This window comes from Leishmania major, chromosome 33, assembly GCF_000002725.2.
Source record: "Leishmania major strain Friedlin complete genome, chromosome 33".
Lineage (NCBI taxonomy): Eukaryota > Euglenozoa > Kinetoplastea > Trypanosomatida > Trypanosomatidae > Leishmania > Leishmania major.
The window spans coordinates 1002806-1014323 of record NC_007285.2 but is presented as its reverse complement, the minus strand read 5'-3'; the positions used below and the strand labels follow the sequence as shown (position 1 = coordinate 1014323).

At 60.6% G+C, this 11518-nt stretch overlaps 5 protein-coding genes across 5 annotated transcripts; all 5 read right to left on the bottom strand.

Moving 5' to 3' along the window:
* Positions 1 to 79: 79 nt before the first annotated feature.
* On the bottom strand, positions 80 to 1015 carry LMJF_33_2240 (conserved hypothetical protein; the record flags this gene model as incomplete). Its single annotated transcript, XM_001685933.1, has 1 exon — positions 80 to 1015. The coding sequence occupies one exon, from the start codon at positions 1013 to 1015 to the stop codon at positions 80 to 82; it is 936 nt and encodes a 311-aa protein (XP_001685985.1).
* Positions 1016 to 1696: 681 nt separating this feature from the next.
* On the bottom strand, positions 1697 to 2497 carry LMJF_33_2230 (conserved hypothetical protein; the record flags this gene model as incomplete). The annotated part of the gene is made up of 1 exon (XM_001685932.1): positions 1697 to 2497. The coding sequence occupies one exon, from the start codon at positions 2495 to 2497 to the stop codon at positions 1697 to 1699; it is 801 nt and encodes a 266-aa protein (XP_001685984.1).
* Positions 2498 to 5203: 2706 nt separating this feature from the next.
* On the bottom strand, positions 5204 to 7468 carry LMJF_33_2220 (conserved hypothetical protein; the record flags this gene model as incomplete). Its single annotated transcript, XM_001685931.1, has 1 exon — positions 5204 to 7468. One exon carries the CDS (start codon positions 7466 to 7468, stop codon positions 5204 to 5206), a length of 2265 nt encoding a protein of 754 aa, XP_001685983.1.
* A 1294-nt stretch (positions 7469 to 8762) lies between these two features.
* Positions 8763 to 9344, bottom strand: LMJF_33_2210 (conserved hypothetical protein; the record flags this gene model as incomplete). The annotated part of the gene is made up of 1 exon (XM_001685930.1): positions 8763 to 9344. One exon carries the CDS (start codon positions 9342 to 9344, stop codon positions 8763 to 8765), a length of 582 nt encoding a protein of 193 aa, XP_001685982.1.
* A 1028-nt stretch (positions 9345 to 10372) lies between these two features.
* On the bottom strand, positions 10373 to 11299 carry LMJF_33_2205 (hypothetical protein; the record flags this gene model as incomplete). Its single annotated transcript, XM_003722345.1, has 1 exon — positions 10373 to 11299. One exon carries the CDS (start codon positions 11297 to 11299, stop codon positions 10373 to 10375), a length of 927 nt encoding a protein of 308 aa, XP_003722393.1.
* Positions 11300 to 11518: the final 219 nt, after the last annotated feature.

Sequence of the window (11518 nt, the reverse complement as noted above, 5' to 3'; positions counted from 1 at the left end):
CGCACCCAAAGCACAGGGCGCACGCACACACAAGCGCGCACAGTCAATCAGGCGATCAGCAGCAGCAGCACATATCTGCCTAAAAGCACGTCTTGTTCACCCACCGCGTCATCGGCTCTGAGGTGACGGAGGCAAGAATACCGCCCTCACCCCTCTCAGGCCTGCTAGCAATGGCGGCAGCAGCCGGGCCCTTGTTGGAGCGTGCCTTGTAGACGGTGCTGCCATCCTTGTCCACGTAGTACCACTCAGCCTCCCGGTGAGCGTTCTGCTTCGCCTTTAGCTGCGCCACCGCCTCCTCCGCAGGCACCCCGTCAAAGCCCAGAGACGACAAGACGTTTACCCCGTCAAACTGGTTCTTCGGTTTTGTAGTGCGCTGCATTGACTTGCCGTCGCCGTTCATGCGGCACTGCTCGCCGGCGATAGTGGTGGAAAGCTTGTCCAGCTGACTTCTCATGACCCCCCCGTTCGCACGGCGCTGCGCCTCTAGCTTCAGCATCGCCTCCCGCGTCTTCAGACTAGTCCAGTCAACGGACCGCACGAAATGCGTGCGATCGTCCGGGTAGCTGGCGGGATCTGGGGCTACGTAGTCCGTATGCATGACGCTGTGTCGCTCGTAGGTGGTCTGGCAGCCAGTGAAGACGGAGCGAAACTCGTTTCGGTCGCGGGCCGACTTGCCGCAGTGCAGTAGCCACACACGCGTCTTTGGCTTGCCAACATTCTCAGAAAGTACGACCCCGTAGTTCTTCAGGAGAAGGCTCACCTGTTCCAGCTCGACGGTCTCAGTGAAGGCGACGTTGAAGGTCGGGTCTGGGGTGGCGGGATCTTGCCGATAAATGGCGTTGCAGATACGGCGAAAGATGTCACGTTGCACACCCGTGGCGGCCATGTTGTACCAGTACTCCACATGCTGCCGCTTGTCTGCCTCGAAGAGGGGATAGAAGTCCTCGCTCATCAGATGCCAGTGCGTCGACGGGACATCAGGCTTCGCCTGAATCATCTTACGGCGAGTGTTCATGATGATGACGATGCGAACACGAGCACAAAGCCCTACGCGCACCCTCTTCTTGGCTATATATATATATATATATATATGTGTGTGTGTGTGTGTGTCTGTGTGCTGCAGGCACCAGAAAAGGGGCAGGCTGGTAACGGAGAGCAGAATAAGAGGAAGAAGACGTGTAGGTGGCCGTGCCACTACACACCGGCAAGAAGCACAGGTAGACGGGGTGTAACGAGCGTCGGATGATAGGCAAGCGAAAAGAGACAAGTGCGCACGCAAGTAGCCCTTGTGAGTAGCTGGTCATGGACAGGCATGCTTCCTTCCCGTGCGCGCGTGTCTGAGCCTCGGCGCAGACACGCACAGAGTACGTGAGAGGCTGGTAAGCCACACGAGTGCACACGGAGAGACAGAGACATCGCCGCCCTCCTTCTTGTTTTCATTTTGTTTTGTTCGTTGCAAAGCGGTGAAGCGAGGCCGGCGCACAAGGGGATCCGTGTCTATGCCCACCACGTGCACGCTGGCGCCGCGCGGCCATCGGCAAGCAAATAATAAACAAAAAAGGTGCAGTCGGACGGGAGAGGGAGGGGCAACACCTGCAGGGACAATGAGAGACACACACTTCTCTCCACCCCTCTGCTCGTTGCATCCCTTGTGTTGCGCTCCCTCGCACCAACACCACCTCGCCGCGGCCGCCTTCTACGAAGAGGACAACCTCCCAAGCTGCTCGCCGTGCTCCACCTCCCCTTGCTGTTGAGCCGCCCGCGTCAGCTCCGCCAACTCCACGGACTCCCCTTGCGGCGTCAATGCCACCTGCACAATAGAGGAACTGTTCACACTCACCAGTCCTCGGAAGGTCTTTGTCCAGATGTCGAACACCTTTGCATCGCACGTCAAGATGTCCACGCTGCGAGGCTTGTGCTGCGCCACGTCGTAGAACCAGAGGCTGAAGGCGCCGTCCGCGGGCAAGCGGGCGCGGTGGCCGCGGCCCTCACGGCAGCCGATGATCGTCTTGGGCGACTCGAGAAATGGCAGGAAGCACGCGGTGTGCGGCGTGGCCGTGACGCCGACGAGTTTGTTGAGCGGAATGGCGTCGAGAATGTCCACGCCACTTTCGTGGAGGGTGATGACGAGGTGCGGCGCCGGCTCCGTTTCCGCCTCCAGACGATTGACCGGCAGCATGCGAATGCGGAAAAAGCGTTCTTTGGGCCACTTGCCGGCGGAGTAGTGGATGAAGAACGCCCCTTCGCGGCAAAGATCGAGGTAGTGCAGGAACAGCTCCGCCATGTGGTAATCCACCAGCTCGCGATAACGTGGGAGGTAGATGCCGCGATGCTGCAGGAGGCACAGGACGATGCCGTGACTGGGGTGTCGATTCCATATGAACGGTGGCTCCTGCAAGTTTCGGAGAAGCGCCGGCGGGACAACTGGCTGCGCATCCATCGCGCTAACGATAGCCTCCGCAAACGACAGAGAATCGTTTTCAGCGCCGTCCCGCATGCCGTCGGAGTCGTCATCGTCGTCATCGTGCGCTCCCTCATGGCGGCTGCCGTTGCTGTTCACTCCGCCACCGCCGCCGCTACGCCCACGACGAGACCCGCGTTGGTGGCTTCGGTGGCGTCGATGCCGCTGTGATCGCGGTCGCTCCTCGGGCGAGATCGAAGACGAGTCGGTCGCCATCGTCGGCGCATCATTCCGGATCGACATCTCCTTGCTCCTCGCGGCTCTGCACGACTCCTCGTCGGTCCAGCGGTCGACACGCGCTCGGGAGCGACTATTCACCAGGCCAGCTGCGCCTCCACCTCGAGCATCAGCGCCCCAGTCGAAGGCACCGCCTGCCGTCGTCCTTGCTCCTCGCCAATCGGCATCCGAGAAGCCAACGCCGCCGCCGGCGTAGCCCTGCCTGCTGGATGACATAGCGGCAGACGAGGTGCCAACGAACGTGCTGGTGAAGGCGGGGCGCGCCGCCGACGACGACGCAGGGTCACTCGAGCGCTGCCCCCAGCGACTAGGGTCGCATGTGCTGCTGGTGCCAGCGGACCGCGGCCGATAGCTGGAGCAACATGCTGCTGTCTCCTTGCCTCCTGTCACGCCTGCACTGCCTGTCCACGTGACGCGGCCGCTGTTACCTGCTATGACATTCCTGTCTTGTGGGAGCGAGGCGCTGGAGGAAGTGAAGAGTGGGTGAGTAGCAGACGGCGCAGGAATACCTCTGCCTCCGCTGCAACTGCCCTCGCGGTGGCCAACGTAGTCATCGCTTGCGCCGCGCTGCGCAGCTGCGTAGCGCTGGCGCTCGCCACCCCACCCGCCACCAAGGCCAGTAGCCGCCTCGCTCACGCGTGGGGTCGGCGAGAGCGGTTCGGCGGCAGTGCCAGCGTCTCGGCTGCCGGCGTAGCTATCCCTCAGCCAGTCACTGCCAGGCGTGTTGTTCGTCAAGAATGTGTTGTTGCTGCTACTGAGTGCGCTGAAGAGGGGGTACCGGCGGCTGCTATCATCATATGCACCGGCGCCTTTGTTCGCGCTGTGCCGCGCAGAGGCCGCGTAGGGGGCGGCAGTGCGGTCGAGCCGCGAAGCGAACCCATCGCCACTGCGGGCGGAGCTGCGCGACGTGTTCAGCTGGAACCGAGGTACAAAGGAATCTGCCATTTTCACGGTTGATGAACGAGAGACGACGGGAAGGGCAGAGAGAGAGAGAGGGGGGGGAGGAAGGGGGTGCACACATGTGCCACGCTGGACAAATATGCGTGGTGCCGGCTTGTGTGTCCGTGCTCACCTGTAAAGGCTCAGCTGCGCTCTACCGTGCAGGTCCGACACACTCGCCTGCAAGGGCGCGAACCGAGGGACGCGGTTGCTGCTGGTGTAGCGATGGCGTGATGGTGGTAAAGTGCGAAGATGCGAGGGCGGGGGGGGGGGGGGGGGGCGAGGAAGAGGCATGTGAGCCGAGACCGAAGAAGCATGAAGAAAAAAGGGCACGGGTTGCTCAGTGTCCCGTGATGGAGAAAGAACAAGAGCGAAGAGAGAAGGTGTGGGCTAGCACATGCCGTGTTGCCTAAAAAAAGTGAAAGGCAGTCGTCGTGCCTGCGGTCATCCGCAGCAGTAGCCGCTATACTCAGCCACTCGCACCCTCAGCAGCATGCTACGGCGCGCGCTTCCGAAAGGGGGCCTCACACAGCAGGTGAGGAGTTCGACCGCGATGAAGACTTCCTGCACTATGGGCACTCAACTGCGGCTGTGAAAAGCCGTCACCACACACATGAGATGTGCTGTGCTTGATTCGTCATGTAATGTTCTGCGCAGCTGGTGGACGCGGTCGGGCGGGATGGAGAGATGTCACAGTCAAATGCACACATACCAAGACGGAGAACCGATGGGAAAAAGACCGAGGAGGGCGAAGCATAACATCGAGCAAAGGCGAAAACAAAACTGAAAAGAAGAAAAGGCCACAGCATCGAGGCACTCAAGTGGAGAAGGAGAGGGAAGTTGGGCAAGAGCATCGCACTCGCAGCGATACAGTGAAGCACACACACACACGCACGCACAAACACACACGCACGCCCACGCTTAGGGGTTCCATTGAACGACAGTCACAACACCAATAGGCGAGTGCGCAGGATGAGTGCAACCGATCCGTAAAGAGTCTGATCGCTCCCCACCACACGTACTCGCCGAGAGAGGCGCGCGCGCTCTCCCTGTCTCTTCGCCCTTTAACGCCGAGTCCCCAAACAACACCAAATATGCGACGAATGCCTTCCAACGCATGCGCGCATGCACAACCAGAGATGAAGAGAGAGAACAAGGGCAAGGCAACGAGATGTTCCCACACACACACACACACACACACACACACACGCATCTCAGCAAGACGGAAGACGAAACAAAAAGAGGGACCAATAGTTTCACATATGTACATCCTTCTAAGACAAGCGCGGGGAACCGAGATATGCACTCATGCGAAAATGCTAGCGTACATCGCAAGTCGGTGGCGTGCCGACTCGCACACGCACACGCGAACGGACGCAGGGTCGCAAAGCTAGCGCGGGTGGGGGAGGAGGTGGAGTCCACTCCAGCACCGACGTGAACCCGCGCACACGGACACTGGGGATGACGTGAGGGAGGCAGCAGCGAATAAGATGCAGAAGCAGACGAACAGAACAAAGTCGCTTGTGTGCAAGTGGGAGGCCGGCAGCCGCTGCAGCAGACGTCATGTCAAGTCGGTGGTCTGCCGCATGCCTTACTCAACGTGTGGGCAGCATCCAGCGCTGCGCCTGCTACCGCCTTCTTCTCCAGCTCGCGTCCCTGTAATCCAATGGCATCCACAATCGCTGGAATGACGAACCCGTCCAGCATGTCGCACACAACGTCCTCTGCCTCCTCGGTCGCAGGATACCGTGGTGAGGCATGGGCCGCTTGGCAGGCCCGTTCTGCCTCCACCGCCACAACCATCGCCGTCTCCTCCACCGCAGACCGCGTAACGTCGTCAAGGAAGCACTGCAGCGTCGTGTCGGTGGCACGCATGTACGCCGCGTAGGCGACCTCGTTGCGGTCGCGCTGCTGGCGCACCTCCGCACGACGGGCTCGCTCGGCCGCCTCGCGAGTCGCACGCACCACCTCGGCCTCTTCCTGCAGCCGTCGCAGTGCCGCCATGTCCTGCTGGCGACCCAGCTCGTGAGACAGGAACCCGAGTGTGTCGTGCACAATGGCGCCGAGCGCGCTGCCAACGATGTGCTGCGCCTCCGCCTCCCGCTCCGCTGCCAGCAACTCCTCCTTTCGCTTTGCCGCCGCCAGCTGCTCCGCCGTCTGAGCTGTAGAAGCAGCCTGCAGCTCTTCGATGAGTCCGCGGCAACGTTCACGGCCGTCGAAGAAGTCGTTCTGCACCGCACGGCCGCGCAGCAGGCGTTGAAGGAGGATGCAGGCGTCTTGCTCCTCCTCTTGCTCATCACTGTCCAGCCTCAGCACCGGTGTCTCTGGCCGCTGCAGCTTCGGCGTGGCCCTGTACAGCTCCAGCACCCGCTGCGCCGTCATCTCACATGCCTTGCCATCCTCAGCATCCTCAGAGGGATGCAGCTTGTTGTAGGCGTACTCGAGCGAGTGCAGGACTCGCTCCTGCTCGCGGCGCTGATACAGTGTTGGCAGACGCTGCACCGCCTCGTTCTCCGGCACAACAAACGTCTTCGGTGAGACCCGATCCACTCGGGCGCCACGCTCGGCATCAACCACCTCTGTCCCCGCCGGGTCCGCCAGTAGCTGCGGCCGAATATCGTAGTTGAATGCTTGCCTGGCCGCGCGGAGGCGAGCGTCAATGCTAGAGCCGCCAGTGATGTCGCTCTGCTCGATCTGCGGAGGCGCACCATCTGTGCCGTAGCGCGAGTAGGTCGCAATGGATGGCTTGGCTCTGCCGCTCTTCGAGGTAGCAGTGGAACTCTTCATAGAAGCCGCTGCTGAAGGAATGCCAAGGGTCGCCCCTGCCTCTGCGATTTGGCCCGCTGCGCCACCGGTCCCCAATGCCTGCAGTTGCGCCATCTTATCGATGCCGCGCTTGCTTGCTGCCATACGACGCATCTCAAGCGACGTCAGTTTTCCGCCTAGGGATTCGAGGTACTGCGATTTGATCTGCTCCAGACGCCTCCGGTTGGCATCCTCGCGGGCCGCCTCGCGCGCCAACAACGACTCTCTCAGCCGGTCTAGTCGCCGCTGCTGTAGCTGCGCGACATGGTCCTCGCGCTCGGCCCACTCCTTTTCCTCCAGCTCGTGCAGAGCAGTGTACTTGGCCTCGATGGAGGCCGCATCCGTCCCGGTTGGCAATGACGCCTCGACGTCACGGCGGCGGCGCAGTCGCTGGATGAGTTCCACGCCTTCCTTCCCAGACGGAAGCCCGCCATTCTGGTATGTGAGGCTCTGAAGACCCAGAATCTCCGGCGTGGGGGCTCCCTCCGGAATGACGTAGTCGGGCGAGTACGGATCTGTCTGTGCTTCGTTGTCGCGATACATAGTCTGCACCGACGCCACAGAACGTCCATCCTGCTGGGCTTCGCCCCCGCTGCCGACGACGCCTGCCGCGTCGCCTCTCTCAAGACTCGGAAGGTGATGCGGCTTTGCCCCTCGCAGGCCAGCACCGCCTCTGCGAACAAGACCGTTGCCGCCCATCCGGCTGGAGGAGTTGGCGTGGCGTGAACGCCAGCCGAGGGCGGAGGAGGGCCGGTGGCTGGTGCGCCCGCCCGCCTCACCGTGGGGCACAGATGACGCAAACGCGGCTGCATTGGACGGTATCGAAAAGGAGGGGCAGCTGGCGGCAAACTGCGCCTGCATCGCGTCCGCACAGGTGGCGGTGCTTGCGTTGTTGTTGGCGTTCTCCAGAACGGTGTTTTCGGGCTCGACGGGGCGACGGAAGAACTTCACACGATCCCGCCCGGCCACCTCCGTCGGGTACCCGCGGCCGCCCCGCAACTGCTGCGCACGCTGCTGCCTATACATGCTTCCACCGTATGCCCGGAAAGGGGGGAAAGGAACAAAAAAAAAAGGAACGACGAGGCGCGCCTCGTGTGGATACTCGCGTGTGTGGGTGGGTCTAAGAACAGAGCGCAGACGCGCGCATGTGCTTATCGGCTCTCGCTCCGCGCGGCGTTGTCGCGGAAGCAACAGAAAGCTGTGAAAACGAAAAACAGCCGGAAATTCGCCGGTGGCGTGCCTCAGCCTTCGCCAGGCAAGGGAGACACTGAGGGATGGTGTGGTGGAGAAGGAGCAGAATGGGGTCTGCCACACCCGCGTCAGCGAACGCCTCTTCGTCAGTCTCGCTCTCGCTCTTCCCGAGAGTCCAGGTCCCTTACGAGGAAGGTTGAAGACTAATCGATAACTGAACAAATAAAAAAAAAAGAAGGGGCGTGATGCTATGTGTACCGTCCCTCACCAATTCAGTACAGTGGAGGAGGGAGAGGGGGAGGGGGGGGGGCACTTGGTGTGCGACGCGGTTGCGTGTGCGCACTTGTGCGCGCGCGTGTGGCATATAGACAACAAGAAACAGACGAGGTGTAGGTAGAATCGAGAGTGCAGCAGAGACGTTAAGCGTAAGAGATAGAAAGAGAGAGAGGTGATAGCGTCAAAAGCGTGCGGGCGCACGACGCGATTGCGCACGCGTGCGTGTGAGTGCCTTCCTTTTCTCGCCAGCGTGAGAGCGAGACAGGTGGGAGAGATGACAGAAGGGAATGGAAAGGGTGCGACTGCGCAGTGGCAGCGGGTGACACATACAAAACCACAAACAGCAACATATGTATGACAAGCGTCACCTGCGTGATGGCGCGGCATGTGCGCACACCCTTGTTCGTCTTCTGACGCCGAGTCCAATGTTGGATAGATAGGGTAAAGGGGAACGCCCTACATGCAACTGAGCGAGCGCGCACACGCGTCCTTTGAACACGTCTGCGTAGCCGATACAGACACACCCCGTAGAGGAAGGGGGGTACGCTCTCATGCGTAGGCACACGGATGCGCAGGCAAGCAGACACACTTACGCATTAGGCGGGAGAAGACACACGTCAAGAGAGAGAGAACGAAAAGGAGGCATGTAAAGTAAGCGCCACACCTAGGCATCCATCGAAAGCACAGCGAGCAAAACCGCAAAAAAAAAGTCGGCTGCGGCAGCAGCCGCGCAACGTCACGCCCGCGCGCACGCACCGAAAACACACACACACAGAAACCACATACCCCAACGCACAGACACGCGGGGATTGCTGGTGCACACACGCACAGAGCGTTAACGCGAAACGCCTCTCTACGACTCCGCCGCGTTGAAGCGGAAGATGGACGCCTTCACGCGCTGGTTCACCCCCGTCAGGAACGGGCGTGCCTGGTAGAAGAAGAACATCACCAACGGGAAGCGCATGAACTCAAGCGTCTCGTTCACGACAAACGCGAAGCCGAAGTTCGAGTACGTATCCCACGCCTCAACGCGCTCAAAAAACATGTCGCGATCCATGAAGGTCTGCAAGAAGAAGAAGAGAAACTCGAAGACGGCATCTTTCGGCAGCAGTCCGCTGGCGAAGCCGACGTAGAGAATCGCCAAGGGTGCGACGTACGCAACGATGTAGAGTAGTGTAAACGCCTTTCCTTGCCGCTTAAAGAAGTTGAAGCCCTTCTTCCACCGTCGATCCTTGTCATCCCGCATCCTCTCCAGCTCCAGCTCAAAAGTGCGGTCCGTCTCCTCTGCCACCTCGCGAAAGCGTTCCTTCCGCCTCTCCATGCCCTCGCGCCGACGCTCGCGCGCACCGAAGAGGAGGCTGTTCCCCTTGGAGACCTTCGAGTCGGCCTCGCTCATGTACTCCTTCGTGCTCTTCGCTACCCACCGGTTGTGCATCGCACGCTTGCTCTTGTTGATGCCGAGCAACGTCTCGCTCGTCTGCTCAAACTGAACGAACCGCTTCGAGCTGACCAGGAAGACAGAGGCTGCCGCAACGTCTTGGGCGAAACTGCTACGGCTGTCGCTGATACTATCGGCCAGGCTACCTGGAAGTCCACACGCGTTCAGCCTACCCAAGCGGATCGCTGGTGATGCTGCGCTGCATCGCGCGGAGGCGCATGCTGCCGCCGCGCCACCGCGCAAGTGCGCGCCGAGAATGCGAGAAAGCATCCCTGATAGGAAGAACACAAGAGGGATGCGTAAAAGCCGTTGGGTGGGGGGGGGGGGGGGGGGCAAAAAGAGGGCGTGTTCCGCCCCAGCAACACAGAAGGAAACTCTCTGCGTACAGCGCAGTAGCAATCACGAGGAAGAGGCGTGCGCAGTTGCGACGGGGTTTATCGATATCTCTGAGCGCTTGCGCGTTGGATGGCGAGAAATGCGGAGAGAGAGAAAGTGAGACACTCAGCCGCGGCGAGGAAAAGAAGCGCGAAACAACGCCACTGCGCATTGCAACAGCAGAGAAGGAAGGAGAGAAAAGAGAGAGGGTAGCAATCGGGAAGGGGAGGGTTGGCGATAGTGTGCAAAAATGATGTCGTCACGACCAGGTCAGCATGGTCGAGCGCCAGCATTACCACCGCCCAGTGCACGCAGTCCAAGCCATGTGAGCAAGGTTTGGCAAGGAGGAAAGCAACCCTTCGCATGGCAGCCCTGCACGCCACATGTGGGTAGCGAAAGGCGCCTGCTCTGTGCTTGCACGTGCGAGCTATCCTCTTAACGGATCCTATGCACAGAGAGCGACGCAGCAGCTGCCGCGCCTCCCGTCAGACCATCATTGCGCTCATTCCCTTTCGCTTGTATGAGTTTGCGCTGTTTTTCGTGCGGTGCATGTGACTGTCGGCACGTCGGAATAGCGATGCGCAGACTTAGTAGTGACGACGCACAGGTCAAGCCAGCCGCATGCAACTCGGCTTTCGTATCCCGCTCCGCTAGGCCTTCGCCGCGCCGTCAGTCCACTTACCACGCCGCAAGCGACGGGCGAGGCCAGCAAGCCAGCGCGCAAAGCGATTCGAGTGCGGCCTCATTGCATAATAGAGGACAAACACCACAGGGAGGCGTACAACCTCGACCAACTCGTTGATGGCGATGGCGAAGCCCAAGTTGGCCCAAGAATTCCACGCGGCGATGCGGGCGTGCAGCTTGGCGTGGTCGACCCTGTCGCCCATCCAGGAGAGCACGCCGTCGAGGATTGCCTCCTTGCGCATCAGCCCCGTCGCGAATGCAAAGTAGAAGAACACAAATGTGCCACCATAGAAGGGCAGGTAGAAGATGGAGAAGTCTGTGCCCTCGCTCTTGAAGGCTCGCCAGACACGCCGCCACATACTTACCTGGTCTGCTGGCATCGTCTCCATTGCGGTTGCTGCAGCGGTGGTGCTCCTCGAAGACTGTTGATCACCTGTTGCGCCAGTGTCCTGCGACTCAGCAGCAGCTGCTGCACCAATGGCAGCCGCCATCACGGTTTGTGCGGTCGCACTCTCGCTGGATTGCAAAGTAGTCGCAGGTGATGCGCTCACAGTCTCCACAACCGCAGCGCCGTCAGCTTCGTTCGCCGGCTTTGCGGCAGAGGCTGCAGCCGAGTGGACAGTGCGCCTGGACACCAGCGTCGGACCTCTGTTCGGTTCGAGAGCAGCGCTTTCGCAGTCGGTGGCCCAGCGCCGTCCTGCCGGCAGCACAACACATCGTGTGACCCGGGTACCTCTCAAGGCATTCCAGGATGACGAGGGGCTTCGCTTACTCAAATGGTGGGCTTGAGCTGGGCAGCGCCTGGCTGCCACGGGAAGCGCGGTGCTAGTGAAAGGAAACCCGCTAAACGCACCAAGCAGCCGCAAGGACCTTCCCTGTGCACTCAGAAGCATCTCCGAAAGGATTGGTAATGCGACAACACCGCGCTGTGCGTCACTCAGTGAAGCCGTCGAGAGAGAGAAGCCGCGCACAGCGACAGAGACGAAAGAACGGGGGGAACGGCAAAAACGGTTCACCGAGCAGGAAGTAGCAAGCGGAAAAAGTACGGCAAGCACAGAGAAAGGCAAACGGAGTAGGCGTGTGCATGCCGCAGGAAACTGCGTATCGATGGT